Source organism: Engraulis encrasicolus, chromosome 19 (genome assembly GCF_034702125.1).
Source record: "Engraulis encrasicolus isolate BLACKSEA-1 chromosome 19, IST_EnEncr_1.0, whole genome shotgun sequence".
In the NCBI taxonomy this organism is placed as follows: Eukaryota; Metazoa; Chordata; class Actinopteri; order Clupeiformes; family Engraulidae; genus Engraulis; species Engraulis encrasicolus.
This window is the reverse complement of record NC_085875.1, coordinates 48804640-48822739: the sequence shown is the minus strand read 5'-3', so window position 1 is coordinate 48822739 and position 18100 is coordinate 48804640. Positions and strand designations below refer to the sequence as shown.

General features: G+C 41.5%; 1 protein-coding gene and 2 long non-coding RNA genes across 4 annotated transcripts; 1 reads left to right on the top strand and 2 right to left on the bottom strand.

Moving 5' to 3' along the window:
* Window positions 1-3915: 3915 nt before the first annotated feature.
* On the bottom strand, window positions 3916-10478 carry LOC134470251 (uncharacterized). Its single transcript, XM_063224278.1, has 7 exons — window positions 10038-10478; window positions 7636-8281; window positions 6797-6865; window positions 6434-6467; window positions 6002-6061; window positions 5483-5627; window positions 3916-5305 (listed from the first exon to the last, which is right to left on the bottom strand). Exons 1-7 carry the CDS (start codon window positions 10440-10442, stop codon window positions 4826-4828), a joined length of 1839 nt encoding a protein of 612 aa, XP_063080348.1. The 5' UTR covers window positions 10443-10478; the 3' UTR covers window positions 3916-4825.
* A 2303-nt stretch (window positions 10479-12781) lies between these two features.
* On the bottom strand, window positions 12782-14650 carry LOC134435573 (uncharacterized). Its single transcript, XR_010032023.1, has 4 exons — window positions 14284-14650; window positions 13630-13683; window positions 13273-13453; window positions 12782-12831 (listed from the first exon to the last, which is right to left on the bottom strand). It is a non-coding gene; the product is annotated as an uncharacterized LOC134435573 (long non-coding RNA).
* A 4-nt stretch (window positions 14651-14654) lies between these two features.
* LOC134435571 (uncharacterized) lies at window positions 14655-18033 on the top strand. 2 transcript variants are annotated; one of them, XR_010032021.1, is made up of 5 exons: window positions 14655-15213; window positions 15801-15853; window positions 16360-16543; window positions 16921-17016; window positions 17353-18033. It is a non-coding gene; the product is annotated as an uncharacterized LOC134435571 (long non-coding RNA). The 2 variants fall into 2 exon arrangements; XR_010032020.1 differs by lacking the exon at window positions 17353-18033 and having other exon boundaries at window positions 16921-17327.
* Window positions 18034-18100: the final 67 nt, after the last annotated feature.

The following is an 18100-nucleotide window of genomic DNA, read 5'->3' as shown; positions in this document are numbered from 1 at the left end:
GACCAAGATTGAGCTTTTTGGCAACAAACACTCTAAGTGGGTCTGGCGTACCACGAAAGATGCGCATGCTGAAAAGCACCTCATACCCACTGTGAAGTATGGGGGTGGGTCAGTGATGCTGTGGGGCTGTTTCGCTTCCAAAGGCCCTGGGAACCTTGTTAGGGTGCATGGCATCATGAATGCTTTGAAATACCAGGACATTTTAAATCAAAATCTGTTGCCCTCTGCCCGAAAGCTGAAGCTGGGTCGTCATTGGGTCTTTCAGCAAGACAATGACCCTAAACATATGGCCAAATCTACACAGAAATGGTTCACCAGACACAAAATCAAGCTCCTCCCATGGCCATCTCAGTCCCCTGACCTCAACCCCATTGAGAACCTGTGGGGTGAGCTGAAGAGGAGAGTACAGAGGAGAGGACCCAGGTCTCTGGATGATTTAGAGAGATTCTGCAAAGAGGAATGGCTGAAGATCCCTCTTTCTGTCTTTTCCCATCTTGTGAAACATTATAGGAGAAGATTAGGTGCTGTTTTGTTGGCAAAAGGGGGTTGTACAAAATATTAACACCAGGGGTGCTAATAATTGTGACACATTATTTGATGTCAAATAATTATTTCTTTATGTGGGATTTTTTCCCCACTGAATAAATGCACTTGTATTGAAGGTTGGATTTTTCTCTTTTTTTCCATTAAGGTCCCATATTATTTAGAAAAAAAATAAAATAATTGGAAGCTAAAAAACACATCTCAACCAGGGGTGCCAATAATTATGGAGGGCACTGTATATATATGGTTGGGTCACAGAGTTACAGGTTGGGACAGGTATAGTAAAATAATAAATACAAGGTATATACGTGTGTGTTTATATATACATATATATTTTACTATACCTGTCCCAAAATAATGAGACCATAACCTGTAACTCTGTGACCCAACCAACACACATAGGCGAAAATGTGTGACACCATTGCAAAAGACTTGCATGCACACTTCGCTGGACTTCTCTTAGGTGTCGTGTTGAGACTGTCCTACTGCTGGTTACTATGATTCACACTGGAGAGAGTAGGCCTATATACACCAGAGTTTCCAGGAAGTCGTGACCTACTTTAGCATAGCTACTGTGCCCTACAAAGGCAAACTGCTGTAACTATGCAAACACTGAAACTGAGAGAAAAGCCTTCAAGGTATTGGTATTAGGTTGCATATTATAATTACTGAACATTTGACGTAGCAATATCTCTAAAATGGGAATCATTTGGACCATAAGGATTTGTCACAAGATAGACATGTAATTCCATACCTGCCAACCTTGAATTTTTTTTTTGAGTAGCAATTTATCGCGGCGCGGCAATTCACGGCGCAACAAATACCTACAAGTGAGAAAATGTGGTCAACGCAGCGCGATACCATGGGCCGCCGGCGGGCCCATCTGAGAGGCTACTTTGTTTTGCACACCTTGGGTTGCCAAATGTCAAGGGGGAAAATATGGGACACTTCATTCAGGCAGGGGGAGCTTTTCTTAGATGCAATTTCCTGCATTTTAGGCTAACATCCTGTGTATCTGGCAATTTCACCAGATTATCTTGCTCTTCACAGTACTTTGAACAACCATACATTATTAAACTTTCATGGAAGATGTTTTTTTTGTTTCACACCATGACACCAATAAAATGCTATGATATAGTGTGCTGGAATTCAGGCCTCTAAATTAACTTTATTGATCACCAGCCAATATGGCTCTTAATCTTACAAGTCAAACATACCACCAGTCTGGCTAGTAAGTTATCCTATGTACCAGCCAAACAGAGCATTTGGTCACTTGGGGGGTGTTAAGGAGCTGGAATCGAGTATGAAATTGAAGCATTTGCTTATTATTTTTTGGCTGTAGAAGGTACATGTAGGGAAATGTATAATTTGATTATATAATACAGAGGCATTTCAGTGATTTTTATGAACAAAAAGTTGAATTGCAATGATTCTTACATAATTTCCCCCAATATTAATAAATGGTGATGTTGTCACCTACTGTGAAGAAGTATCAGCAGATTGTAGAGAAAAGGATAAAGACAGGTGTTATCTAGGCTAGGATAATATCAGGTTAATATTATTACCTTGGGGGCTAACATCAAAATCACACTTGCATCCATTCAGTAGCCTACACGTCACGTCACTGCTTGGAACTTCCACAGTAACTTTTGAGGTGCATGCACGCTTCTTTTTTCACTTCTCTACATATTGGCCTATCTACCCTTATTTCGTCATGAGTTGGCTATTGTTCAGTGTTCTGCACATGATGACAGGATCATATATTTTATTAATAGATTGCCAAAAAATGATCTACTTATTTCGTCACAAACCGAATTATCGCTGCTAATCTGCTAATTAGCGCAGCAATGACGCAGTCGACCATTAATTTGCTCATTAATAATATCGACCACATTTTTCATGTTCCTGACCGGTCCAATATCAAAAGAAGTACCAACATATTGCCGTCAAATACGGCGAAACATTGGGTGAACCATTATGTTCAGGACGACAGACCTCGAGCTTTATTTATTTTCATAAATTTAGCAACTGGACGCAATTCACTATTCCCATAGAGGCTACCTTTCTCAAAGCCCATTTACCTTTGAAACGGTGATTTTGACGGTGCTCACTTGTACAACTACAGCGACAGCACCAAGATGGATAATATATGATGACAGGAGGAGGACACTTGTGTCAGAGATTATAGGAGTAGTCTCTCTGCTTGTGTGTCTTCGAAGCAAACTTTCTATCTGCAGCTGAGCTGATACCTCGACTCGAGCGGAGCGACAACAAATGAAGACCCCTAAACCTGCGCTCCGATTGGTCAATATTTCCCCCCCACACGTTGCTGGTCAATGGAAAGGCCAGCGCGAGAGTTGCGAGCAGAGCCATATCTACGGCTCTGGCTGGTTGCAAGTCTACAGAGAAATATATAAGGGCCCGTGAATAAATACACTTTGCTATTGGTTTTTCCCGTATTTTGAAGTGACAGCGCCGTAGTTTGATGTCAAAATTCGTATCTGCTACACAAAATGCGTAATGGTCGGCAGGTATGTGTAATGAAGACCAGTCTAAACTCAATGTTGACATGGCATGAAAGAAAGAAAGAAAGAAAGAAAGAAAGAAAGAAAGAAAGAAATCATAGCCAAAATAAATAATCGATGAATTCTTAGGTTTTTCAGTAGGAGTTAAGTGAGAGGAAACTAACATGACATTGTCCGGATCCTGAAAATATAGGCCTACTTTAATAGGTTGGCCAATCCAAAGGTCTACAATGTAGGCCTACTGGAAACCAAAACTTTAATATTAATGTGAAACCAGGGGGACGACCTAAAATGTGCCGCTACCTCCTCCCTTCATCTTCTCCAAATGTTTGCTCTACTGCTCCCTCATTCATTTGCTTTCTGTTTATTAGTAGTTTTATCTCTTGCTGTCCCGCTGATGCCCACTCACTCCTCATGGTGGTAGAGGATGGTATGACCCACTGGATCGAAGGCTGAATAGTCAAGAGTATGAGTATGAGTGCACTGATTAGAAAAACACTACAACATTGAAAGTAACATGTTGATAAGGAGCACACCGGAATGCCCATAAATGAATTAGTAATTGGTGGTGGAATATTCTTCTTAGATAGTCCACTATAAACAAACAAGGTTAAAAAAAAATCCAAACAATAGTGGAAGTGGCATGGGGTCGCTGGACCGCCCTGACGTGTGCTACTCTTGACCCAGCAATTTATGAATGAAGACATGAAGACAGTCCATTTAATAGGCTATAAAATGTAAAGTCACTAAATGGCCGTTGAATGCTTCCAGCCTTCCCTTGTTGTGCCAAGGCCTTGGATCTGTCTCCCTCTGCAGGTCACTCAGAAAAAAAGAAAGAATACAAGAGCACACTTCATGAACCTTTTACTGTGTCCTCAATGTTTGGCATAGCACACAGGTCTAATTTCATACAGCAACATCTAATAACCATGGTTTTCAATAACCAGTATTGCATACAGCATTATTGTGCAAAATACTCTGAACACGAACATGTAAAAAAAGAGTGTGAAAACGAATCATTAAGGTTCTGAGGTAGGTGGCGTGGTGTCTGACACGCACGCACGCATGCACGCACGCACGCACACACCAGTCTCAATATCGGCTTTTAACTGATTCTGTACATGTTAGAAATTTGACTAGTCTGGTCAAAGGCATATTGCAAACAGCAAATTACATATACAGTAGTGGAATATTGAGTAGTCCTGGACCACACTTTGAGAATCACGGTTGTAGACTTATCTCTTCTGTCGCCGTCTTGTTGGTCAAAGTCTATTTGGATGTCTATTTAAAGCCCATGTGTATGAACTTTAGTCAGTGCTGTATCCTGGTAGCCTTCTGTAGGCTCCGCATAGCTGAGCCAGCCTCCAGTCCATTAGGATGTTTGTCTATTTCAAGTCAGTTTGGATGAACAGACGTGGTGGCCATGTCTGGCTAGGAATTAAGAATAGCATGCCTACCAACTGTACTCAACACAACAGATCATTTTCTCAATATGGCATCTTGTCATAATTCTGCAATTTTTCACTTTTGGCCAATCAGGGCCTCCCTAGGCTGCAGCCATATCTAGTGTGTGCGTAAATCGAAAGGCACATCATTCTGCAACATTTCACTTTTGGCCAATTAGGGCCCCCCTAGGCTGCAGCCATATCTAGCCTGTGCTTTAATCCGGGCCTGATAGCAGCACCGGGGCCAAGTCGAGGCCACCCAGCCTAACTCAGCTGGGCTTGTGGTACAACAATTCAAATGGCCGACCACTTTCAACCTTCACTGGCTCCTTCCGCTGGATCACCAGAGTCTTCATCGCCGTCCCTCCTCTTCCTCTTCATTCCTCTGGGCTTTTCTTCTCTGTCCTCCTCCTCCTCTTCCTTCATATCCTGATAATTTCTCTCCTCTTCTACAATTCTCTCCTCCACCTCTTCCTCTTTTTCTTTGATCCCCTCTTCCCCCTCTTTTTCATTTCTCTTGCCATCTTCATTTATCTCCTCTTCTTCCTCTCCTTCTACTTCTTCCTCGTCTTGCTCTCCTTCTTCTATCTGCACCTCCTGAATCTCCTCCTCCTCATCATCATCATCATCTTCCTCCTCCTCTTCATCATCTTCCTCCTCCTCTTCATCTTCATCATCTTCCTCCTCCTCATCCCCGTCCTCCTCCTCAGTGTCCATATCTTCCGCTGGTTGGACCAACACTTCAACTCCACCACTCTTCTCCGCTTCCTCTGCTCCCTTGTCTGCAGATGCCTGAATAACACACAGTGGTAACACTTTATAATAAGGGATGCATAAAAAGAATGATAAAAAAAAACTTTGCAAATAATTATGAACAACAATGATGAACAAAACATAACCACATTTTTTGTAAAGTTAAAAGATAAATGAATAACCACACAATCCCTCCAGGTGCCAGCCAGGCCTTACCTCTTGACCTTGACCGGCAGCCTTGTTTGCGTGGCTTGTCCAGTCCTTGATGTGGTGGCACGTCCAGCATTGCTGTGTCACGTAGAAGACGTCTCCCTCACGCCGCGTCAACAGGCTGCATGCTTCAGCATTGCACCGCAAGCACCTGTCAAACAGCACGAAGAAGAGAAAGCCATCCTCCACACTCCTGCACTTTCTTTATGCTTTTAAAATCTATTTCACGCTTCCCTTTTTGTACCCATTTATCTATTTTACTATTATAAATATTTTCTTTGCTGTATTTGTTTTCATTGAATAAGTTTCCTATTTTAGTTGTGTTGTAAATGCATTCATGCTTTGTATTGTGTTACGTTGCTCTGACCTGTTCTAATGTGAAGTGACTCTGGGTATTTTGAAAGGTGCTCAAAATAAATGCTTAAAATAAAATACATTATTATTATTATTATATAATAATAATAATAATAACTTTACAACTTCACTACCCACATCTGAAGACGCTCCGGTGGCTTTCTTCTTTACCTGTCAAACAGCTTCAGCATGCAGGACACTTGCACAGTCACCTCCTCCTGCAGACCAATCCTGTAGACACAGACAGAACACCTGACACACTGGCACAGTAACCTCCTAATTCCAACCAATACTGTAGACACAGACAGAACACCTGACACACTGGCACAGTAACCTCCTAATTCAAACCAATACTGTAGACACAAACACACACAAACAAACACACACAAACAAGACTGAGTTACCGTTAGCTACATCCAACAGACAAACTTCACGTCACATGATGCTGTTGTGACAGCAAATAAGCAACACACTACTCTACACACTACACATACACACTACTCACTCCCCTATTATATAACACACACACACACACACACACACACACACACACACACACACACACACACACACACACAAACACCACTAAAAAGAAAGCCTTACCTGTCTGACTTGAGAGAGGGCTCGTTCCTTTTCTCTGTCATAAGTACAGAAAGCAAAAATCAGCACCACTGTAACCAAATTCCCCCTGCACAGTCAAGACCCTGCATCAACCTCAAACCTCTAACTGGCTGCTAGTGCTTTCTCAGGTGCTGTTTACGCATAGCCTCGTGTGTCAAACTATCATTTGGAGTACTGCCGTAGCTATGCGGCCATGAAACACCTTCCTATGGGCAATATTTGGCAGGCACAAACAATGCTGTTCTTGCCCACGCACACATAGGAAATTGAAGGAATGCAGAGAATCAGAGAATTTGTTGTAGAAAAATTCGCTCTCAGAGAAAAAAAACCTTCCTTTGTGTGTACCTTTTGTTCTGGTTTGCTTAATTTTGTTCACGGAAAGGATAAGGTCCTTCATCACAGGAAACTGGGATACTGCAACACACACACACACAAATTACATTGTATGAATCTTAATATCTCATAATTTCTACTAAGACAATAGTTGTCTACTTCCATGATGTTTGTGTAATTTCAAGACAGAGCTTTCAAACAACCTCAAAACCATCTCTGTGTGAATTAAATTTGTTAAAAGAGGGGTGGGGAACTGACGTCTCAAGGGCTATTTACAGCCTGTGAGGCCATGATATCCGGCCCCGATATCATTTTTAATGTTATGTAGCTTTACATGAAATATGACATGTTTTGTAAACGAACCTTGGAAATTATGCAATACAGTTAAGTTATATTTTCAGGTGACCTAGTTTGTGTTCATAGTACGGCCCTTGGAGGACTTTTACGGCCCTTGAAGGAATTCGAAGTGGCCCCTTGAATGAAAAAGGTTCCCCGCCCCTGCATTATCTTAACGCCTGTCCTCCACCTGTGCTTGTTGTGGCCTACCTTCAATGCAAGGAGAAAACAATAAAGTATCCCCACTGCCAGCCTTGCTACATCTTTTGGGGGGCTTCATGTTTCAAATAGGGGTACATTTCTACACAGGGACCAGAATGGGACAGGGCCCCTGTAGATTTCCTCCTGGCCCCTGTTCAAATATATGTGTCTAACCGAGACATGATATACATTATGCATTCATAACATTGAAAATCTATCCATTTTGCCAATTTATGTGCCTCCCTGAAAACAACACTGGAGCAACCTCGGCCCCCCCTGGTAGTTTTGGTCTAGAACCTCTCCTGCTTCCTCACCTAACGGATGATGACGGTCCTCCTGGTTTTGGGATACTTCTAACCGTCCTGTTTCTGCAGCTGTAGTTCTAGTTTGTTGCGAGTAGCTGTGACATTGTGAAGACTCCGCAGCCCCGCCGCCACAGCCAAGAATCATCTCGTTTCGCTTCTTACTCGCTCTGCCATGAGAAGTGGTGATCGACAACTGGCTGAGCAGATTGAAGACAAACTTTTTGGTTCTGCCGGACAAGAGTATGGTGCTGATCCAATAAGACAGGGCTGACAGCTGTGGCGTTCTGCCTCTTATGGCGATGGCGGCAGCAGTGCAAGCTGCAAAGTTATTTCCGTTGCTGATGCAGTCGAAGATGGAGAGTACAAAGGGGGCGAGCCTGGCGAGGTCGTCTCGTAGGCGGTCAAAGGAGAACGGCTGGATGTCCGCCGGTGCACAGTTCCACAGCATGAAGTTACTCTTTCGAGCGCTCAGCATCTCACTTTCTTTGTCTATCAAGTGGACAACTTGCCGTTGGATTTCCTCTCGCAGAAGTGGGTGTTTCATGATGTGACTGGAAGCCTCTTTCCATCTCCTCAGCGCGATGAATTTGACAATAGGATCTATCTCGGGGTCGCACACCCTGGTCAGTGTCTGGGATGGATATCTGATCGTAACCTGAAAGAAAGAATACATGTTTTATTTACATGAGACGGCTTTTGTCATTTTTGGATATAACTTAGCTGCCATAGGGTAAATGTATCAGTAAATTTATACATAGGGTTTTTACTATTATTAATTTCAAGAGTTTACGTTTGATAAGTTGCAAAGTGGATAACAAAAAAAAAACAAAAAAAAATGCTTTCATTTTCAAAACATTTCATTAGGATAGACCTTTGTGCAAAGACAATATAAGTTGTTGAAGCCAAGCAGAATTATTGTCTTGAGGAAAATATGTGCTCATTTAAAATTTCAGCCTTGCAACAAATTCACAAAAAGTTGGGACAGGGCCAATAAAATGCTTTTAACGTTGAATAAGACTAAATACAGGACAAAGGAGGAGACGTAACAGTTCATTAGTTTGACTCGAGGCATGGTTTTATAAAAAGAATAGTTATTTTTATGTGCAATACATGATTTCAGCAGTTCAACTGGTTGGTGTGTTCTTCATATTATGCTTAACTTAATATGGCATATCCTGACTACAAGCTGGCTATTTTATCACCTGTTTACTCTAATGATGGAACGACACTGTTGGAACATAGTAGAGAATGCATTTTCCATCATTATGGGGTAATATCTAAAGGCTGTGCTCCAAAATATAATGCCTTGGTAGCTATGTAAGTTATGCTGCTCAAATTTGTATCATTCAGCATTCATTTTAACAAGCTACATGAGTAAGAAGACCATAACCAAGGCACTACTGCACCCCCTTACATATACGTTGTCTTTCAGACTGACCACCAAAGCAAGCTGAAATATTCATCGTCTGTGTAACCTGGAGGGTTGCCTGGTTAACACCAGACCTAATCACAAGTGAGATTAGGTCTGGGGAGTTGCCTATATAAATTCCATATGGGGCCGGAATACTTGGCTATTATGACACACTGCCCTGCTCTCTGATTGGGCAGAGAAACTGTTAAGGTCGGAATGCTTGGCCATTATGACACAGATCCCATGATCTTGTACGTTATGAGTCATCCTCGCCATACTGTCTTTCAGATCGAAACGATTGTGTAGAACTAAAGGCAGTATGGGAGTTCCCAGGCTACCTGGAGGGTGCATGACTCCATGATTTAAAAAAACAAAACAAAAACAAAAAACGATTAAATATATTCCATTCTGTAATCAGGACAGTTTCATATGTCTTCTGGGTCAATCTAGAATGATCTTTGCCACATGTAACATGGTTAAATGTCTGTATCATGTACATTAATCAAGCGTTGTGTTTATTGTAAATTTTTCAACAGTTGTCATTGTTGGAGTGTGATAGTGTGCTTATTGGCTTTCATAGTTGATAATGGACCTTGTGCTACCATGTTGTGCATGGATTTAATGTTTTTAAAATGGCAACATTTTGTTTCTATTTACAAAATACGATGTGTACAAACTGTTTTGGAATGCGCTATGTAATAGCCTGTTGACGTATGGTAAAAATATTAGTAAAGCTGTGGAATGCTTTGAAACCCAGTGTTACACTCCCCCTTCTAGACTGTCTGACTCTGGAAGGCTACATGGAGTAGGCTGAAAGTCTAGATGAAAAACAAAACAAAAATGGGCTTACATGATAAAAGCAAACTTTGTAAGTTATAGATTCCAATTTGACAGCTAAGGCAACCCAATTGATAACTGACATGTTGCTTTTCATTACATATTACGATTTTACACAGTATGTATGCAAGTTTGAAGCGTGAACAGACAGGTTGGCTGCTACCTGGGTTGTTGGTGCTCCGCCATAGTTGGCACTTGAACCCTGTGGGTTTGGGCAGGACTTTTCCAAATCCTTTGGGGTCGAAGACTGCGTAAGGTCGTTTAGTTCTAGTGTGGTGGGCGTGCCACTGTCTCTAAAGTCCTTCTCCCATTGCCTGAATAAAGGCAAATCTTTTTCGAGCCTGCCAATAGTCAACTGACACCGCTGGCAACATCTATTTGATTGCAGTAACTCCGGGGCGACAGTCACACCTAATGACGCTAATCTCTCGGATATGCTCGGTAGTAGGGTAGCATTGCTCGGTGCTTTCTTTGTCAGAAAGATATCGGTTGAGTGTTTAAACACGGATCCACGTTCTCTCATATTAATCTTGCACAAACGGCAATAATCGTTCGTCGATATCGACATTGTGTTATCATCTCAGAAAGGCTGTGTGCATTCTTGTATTTTTGCGGGTCAGTCTATTTCCTGGTAACCCTGTCGTCATTTCCTGTGGGATCCGATCTCGTGAGCCTGGACGTCATCAAAGTTCTTCCAGGTTCTTCACACTGACGTGTATAGTATAACTGGACTGCGGAGTTCGATAGAACTCCATTCAACGGTTTTGAAGCAACCGCGGCTGATTTACTTCCGCCCCAAAAATGCGGAAATATAATAATCACCCTGACAACGTTGAGCTACATTGCTGATAGGTCGACATCACCGGCCAATCCACAAACAGACACTTCAAGACATGTCCCGCCCCTCCCACCCGAATATGACATGGCGTCCCCAGCAGAAATATTGAACCCTGTTTTCAGCTGTGGAACTGGTCGACACGGAAACACTTGATTGTCATAAAAACACCAACACAAGTTCAAATGGAACTGGTGATCGGTAAGTATGGCAAATATACCATGCTATTAATAAAATGATACTTTGGGATAACGAAACCTTGAAGAGCTTGTTATGATGACCATAATAATTTTAGCTTAGCATCTAACGTGAGCCAGCCGAGTGGCGTAAGACCTAGCTTACTATAAGTTACTTCACCACGTTGTAATGTAATAGCTAGCCGCAATTAAAGATAAATGGGAAGTTAGGCTACAAACTTAGCTACAAACAGATGTGTCTTTGGGGTCGGCGTACCGTTTGGCAAAACATAATCCATGTCAGCAATACTCAGTATCAACATTGCATTTGTATGAGAGCTCAGAATGCTCCATTTTTCATGTTGTACATCTGCGTAAAATATTGTTTGGTTTGTGTCTGCCACACCAAGTTAATCCTCTACGGACATTTGTAAATAACTTTGAATGTTTGGGCATCAAATGACATGCAAAACCTTTCCGTTTGACAGACAAACCATGGACGCTGAAGAAAGGCTCCTCGACGCCAAGCTGTCATCCGGAAGATTGAAGATGAAGATTGCCGTGTCGAGCAGTCATCATGACCATTTTTTTTTTGCTGATCCCCCCAGTTTTTGAAAAGATTCAGAATACAAAGCTTCTCTTTCTTAGATCACTCTTAGAAGTAGACGGTATGGTAAACAAACCAAAGTTAACACCTTTCAGTTAGTAAAACATAGCTGGCCTACAGTAGGCTATGACTAACCATCTGGGTGTTTTGTATGCTTGACATCAAGATTAAAATGAAATATTCACCCTTATGTTCTGCTTTTTAAACTTGCAAATCATGGAGTGGGCATTCTTCCCCAAGCTTGTAAGAAATGCATTACTTCAATTACACAGTGTCTCCCAACTTCTTTTTTGTCTCATGTACCCCCTAAGCATTTTTGTCATACCATGAGTACCCCCTCCCTCATGCTCTAGTCTACTGTATATCTTCCTCTATCCCAGTGGTTCCCAACCTTTTTCTTCAGGGACCCATATTTTTACCATTGTAAGCTTTGGTGACCCAATCGTGCCAGCGCCCACGCGAGAGGGAGTCCCAGGCGAGAGGGAGTCCTGCGGAAACTCATTAGAAAATTGTATTCCTCAATTTGTCTTCAGTCAAATATAGAATGACTGTTTAATGTGTCGCTTACATTTTGTTGCCTCTATGCATATATCAGTTTAAAAGCTTTACTTTGTCATATATTCAACATGGGCTATATGGTAGGTTAGGAACCACTGCTCTATCCCAATATGATTATGCTCCATACATTTCTTTTTATTGATACCTGCCAATGCATGTACCACCTGCATTGTGTTGTAACAATAGTGTGGTTAACCAATATAACAAATTAAACAAAATGTGCGGGCTGCTGTATATAAGCATTTATTAACTGTGTTTCATAATTGCAATGGCTTTTGAAGCTGGTTCTGCACATCGGATCCTCTGTGGTGGTAGGATGCAGGCAGCAGCGTACTGTGCACATCTTCAGCTGTAACGATAAATACAAATCTATTTTTAAAAAATAATTAATGTAACATGAACATAATTGAAGCATATCACTGGTATATATAGAGTAACTATAACATTTCAGTGTAGTAAAAATGTCTACATTTGTTTAAAAAGGAAAAACCCATGAACATCCTTCTCAAAAAAGTTTTGGGTGCAGGACTAACAAAGTCAAATGACAACTGAAAATTAAGTCTGCTCATCAAGCTCCTGTTTTACTTATTTAATGTGATGAGCTTGAAGTGCAGACTTCATTTTCAGTTTTCAAATGTTTTTATTGTCCCATTAAATCTGCAGAAATATGGGGGTGTAGACTCACTTGTGTAATACACTATAGATGTAAACAGAGACGTTGTCCAAGTCCTTGTTCATGTGATACCTGCTGCAGTGTACTCCACGTCTTCAGACACCTCCGCTGTAAATAAAATAATGGCATATGAAGTGTGATGAGAATACGTCACTGTTTGGTACACCAACAACTTAACATACTTATGTCGTTTACATTATTTACCTCAACATTAAGTAGCTGAACTTGTATTAGTGTCAGGTTCATGGGAAGAAAACACAATAGATAAGGAGATGGGCTGCTCGTGTTTCAAAGCATGCTACCTAATCAGTGAAAATCATGGGGTGGTAGTTTCATGGTGTGGGCATGCATATCTGTCAATAGAATTGGTACCCTTGTAATTATTGAAGATAGTGGCTACTGACAAACGCTGAGAGTTTACTACGCTTGATCTATACTTTTATCCAGTCCAATTACTTTTTGTCCCTTCAAATTGGGAGGCACATGTAAAAATAAGTGAAAGTCGCTTTGGATGCAAGCATTGGCTGAGTGTAGTGTAATGTTACATACCGGGTACTATATAGTATCATAGATGGCAGCAGGCTGGTCAGGTCCTCAGTTGTGCACTGGCAACAGTGGCTGGTCCTTGTCAGGTGTGTTTATGGGGCCTCTTCTCAGGTCAGAGAGCCAAATCCTTAATGATGTTGACTATGGTGAGACCTGCTGGCGTGTACTGTACATTTTCAGACATCTGTAAAGAAAATGATGACAAACGAAGGGTGATGAGAACAACATATATTTCATTACTATGTTATTACTAATATATAAACACATGCAGAGTAAGCAGATGATGGTGTTAGCCTTACATTGGAAGGTCTCTGGTCTTAAGTCAAGCGTATACTTTAGGGATTTGAAACTTAGGCCTACCTGACAGTGAGTCCTGGCTGTGTTTTCCAGGTGAAGTGTGGTTTGTTGTATTGCCTACAGAATGAAACCATGTCACATGAGGATGGGGAAAGGATGTTTACTACACAATGCACTCGTCAGTAGGCCTGCAATCGTCAACATTACTGACAGTTTGCATTACACTATGCACTCGTCACTCAGTACAGTCAACATTAATGACGCAATTTGCATACTGAAAACGAACCAATGACCATCATTTCATCACCAACTAGCAACTTGGCAATTTGGTAACACAGAAACAAACAATATTTGACAGTTTTTCACGGAGGAACACAGCTAGACTAGGTTGCTTTTCCGATGTGGCTGGCCAGCATAGTGCCAGAATGGTAGTGAAATGTTTACAGCATCGTGAATGAATATGTAAGGACTTGGCTACGGTACGGAAGGAGGGAATCCATACACCTGATGCACGCCAAACAGACACATTTTGCTTTCAAAAGCAAAGGCATTCAGATTACAATTAAGTTACTTGACAAACCGACAGATCATCAAACACTGAAAGATCAGCATGCTGCCTTTGGCTAATAACAAGCTAGCATTGTCGTACGTGTTTGTTAAACAAAGCTCAGTCATTTTGGTCAATCAGCCACGTATACAAGCTTTTATTTTACTTACCAAAACCGCAGAGGTCCTTACAGAATACGGAGAAGTACATCCAAAAGTACAACAAAGCATATTTGTGGGGAAAGTGTACCAAAATTAAATAATCCATCGCAGTGATGAAGCTGTTGAAAGCAGAGCTGGTTGAAAGTAATGCAGCAGGGAGAGAGGGGGCTTCCCCTGGAGACGCCGCGAGACTCGCCCTTCTCCTTGACAACGGCCTGCCTGTCAATCAAAACAATAATTCTAAAGAATGGCAACTGCCAATCAACCCAAATAGCCATGCTCATTGGTCATTTAAACTATTTTAATAGCTTTCTTAAATAAAGGGTCAGCCCGAAAAAAATATCTGGGTTGTTTGGGAGGGAGGGGAGACTACCGTTTTAACCACTGACGTGTATAGTATAACTGGACTGCGGATGTTCGATGTGTTGTGAAGCAACGGCTGGGGGCGGGACATGGGACGATTTTTGGGCGGAAGAAGGAAGTAGAGCGCCTTTTTCCATTGATCTCTATGGTGGACTTGAAGCCATATAGTTCCTAGGCAATTCTTGCCGAGTCGGCCCTGTTTCGTTAAAACGGTAGTCTCCCCTCCCTCCCAAACAACCCAGATATTTTTTTCGGGCTGACCCTTTATTTAAGAAAGCTATTAAAATAGTTTAAATGACCAATGAGCATGGCTATTTGGGTTGATTGGCAGTTGCCATTCTTTAGAATTATTGTTTTGATTGACAGGCAGGCCGTTGTCAAGGAGAAGGGCGAGTCTCGCGGCGTCTCCAGGGGAAGCCCCCTCCCTCCCTGCTGCATTACTTTCAACCAGCTCTGCTTTCAACAGCTTCATTACTGCGATGGGTTATTTAATTTTGGTACACTTTCCCCACAAATATGCGTTGTTGTACTTTTGGATGTACTTCTCCGTACTCTGTAAGGACCTCTGCAGTTTTGGTAAGTAAAATAAAAACATGTATATACGTGGCTGATTGACCAAAATGACTGAGCTTTGTTAAACAAACACGTACGACAATGCTAGCTTGTTATTAGCCCAAGACAGCATGCTGATCTTTCAGTGTTTGATGATCTGTCGGCTTGTCAAGTAACTTAATTATAATTTGAATGCCATTGCTTTTGAAAGCAAAATGTGTCTGTTTGGCGTGCGTCAGGTGTAATTCCCTCCTTCCGTACCGTAGCCAAGTCCTTACATCAAGATGAGTAAACATTTCACTACCATTCTGGCACTATGCTGGCCAGTGGCCACATCGGAAAAGCAACGTAGTCTAGCTGTGTTCCTCCGTCAACTGTTAAATATTGTTTGTTTCTGTGTTGCCAAATTGCTAGTTGGTGATGAAATGATGGTCATTGGTACGTTCGTTTTCAGTATGCAAATTGCGTCATTAATGTTGACTGTACTGAGTGACGAGTGCATAGTGTAATGCAAATTGTGTCATTAATGTTTAATTGTAGGCCTACTGACGAGTGCATTGTGTAGTAAACATTATTTCCCCATCCTCATGTGACATGGTTTCATTCTGTAGGCAAACAACAAACCACACTTCACCTGGAAAACAGAGCCAGGACTCACTGTCAGGTAAGTAAAGTTTCAAATCCTTAAAGTATGCTCCTGAGTTAAGACCAGAGACCTTCCAATGTAAAGCTAACACCATCATCTGCTTACTCTGCATGTGTTTATATATTAGTAATAAAATAGTAATGAAATATAGTCCAGGAAGACAGATGCTGAGGCACTCAAGGTTGCAATTTTTTTACTTTTTTATTTGGCTACAATGCCTACGCGTTTCGGCCCTTATGGCCTTCTTCAGGGCGTATCAAGCTTGTATCCTTGATACGCCCTGAAGAAGGCCATAAGGGCCGAAACGCGTAGGCATTGTAGCCAAATAAAAAAGTTTTTTTTTTAAAGAATTGCAACCTTGAGTGCCTCAGCATCTGTCTTCCTGGACCAAGTTTGAGAGCCTCTACACTGATGAGCACCAAGGAAAAAAGGTGAAGACCCAGAAGCACTCCAATTACCTGCTTGTGAGTAATGAAATATATGTTGTTCTCATCACCCTTCGTTTGTCATCATTTTCTTTACAGATGTCTGAAAATGTACAGTAGGCTACACGCCAGCAGGTCTCACCATAGTCAACATCATCAAGGATTGTCACTCTGACCTGAGAAGAGGCCCCATAGAGACACGGACAAGGACCAGCCACTGTTGCCAGTGCACAACTGAGGACCCGACCAGCCTGCTGCCATCTATGATACTATATAGTACCCGGTATGTAACATTACACTACACTCAGCCAATGCTTTCATCCAAAGCTTATCACTTATTTTTACATGTGCCTCCCAATTTGAAGGGACAAAAAGTAATTGGACTGGATAAAAGTATACATCAAGCGTAGTAAACTCTTAGCATTTTGTCAGTAGCCACTATCTTCAATAATTACAAGGGTACCAATTCTATTGACAGATATGCATGCCCACACCATGAAACTACCACCCCATGATTTTCACTGATTAGGCAGCATGCTTTGAAACATGAGCAGCCCATCTCCTTATCTATTGTGTTTTCTTCCCATGAACCTAAGTTGTTGGTGTATCAAACGGTGACGTATTCTCATCACACTTCATATGCCATTATTTTATTTACAGCGGAGCGGTCTGAAGACGTGGAGTACACTGCAGCAGGTATCACATGACCAAGGACTTGGACAACGTCTCTGTTTACATCTATAGTGTATTACACAAGTGAGTCTACACCCCCATATTTCTGCAGATGTAATGGGACAATAAAGACATTTGAAAACTGAAAATGAAGTCTGCACTTCAAGCTCATCACATTAAATAAGTAAAACAGGAGCTTGGTGAGCAGACTTAATTTTCAGTTGTCATTTGACTTTGTTAGTCCTGCACCCAAAACTTTTTTGAGAAGGATGTTCATGGGTTTTTCCTTTTTAAACAAATGTAGACATTTGTAGACACTGAAATGTTATAGTTACTCTATATATACCAGTGATATGCTTCAATTATGTTAATGTTACATTAATTATTTTTTTTTAAAGAGATTTGTATTTATCGTTACAGCTGAAGATGTGCACAGTACCCTACTGCCTGCATCCTACCACCACAGAGGATCCGATATGCAGAACCAGCTTCAAAAACCATTGCAATTATGAAACACAGTTAATAAATGCTTATATACAGCAGCCCGCACATTTTGTTTAATTTGTAATATTGGTTAACACACTATTGTAACAACTGTTTAGATCGGTGTTTCCCAACCAGGGGTACATGTACCACTAGGGGTACGTGAACACAATGCAGGTGGTACATGCATTGGCAGGTATCAATAAAAAGAAATGTATGGAGCATAATCATATTGGGATAGAGCAGTGGTTCCTAACCTATGGGTCGGGACCCAACTTATGGGTCGCCAAAGATCCACAGTGGGTCGCGAAGCCCTCTTGATTTTAAGGGGTTTCGTTTTAATACCATATAGCCCATGTTGAATATATGACAAAGTAAAGCTTTTAAACTGATATATGCATAGAGGCAACAAAATGTAAGCGACACATTAAACAGTCATTCTATATTTGACTGAAGACAAATTGAGGAATACAATTTTCTAATGAGTTTCCGCATGACTCCCTCTCGCCTGGGACTCCCTCTCGCGTGGGCGCTGGCATGATTGGGTCACCAAAGCTTACAATGGTAAAAATATGGGTCCCTGAAGAAAAAGGTTGGGAACCACTGGGATAGAGGAAGATATACAGTAGACTAGAGCATGAGGGAGGGGGTACTCATGGTATGACAAAAATGCTTAGGGGGTACA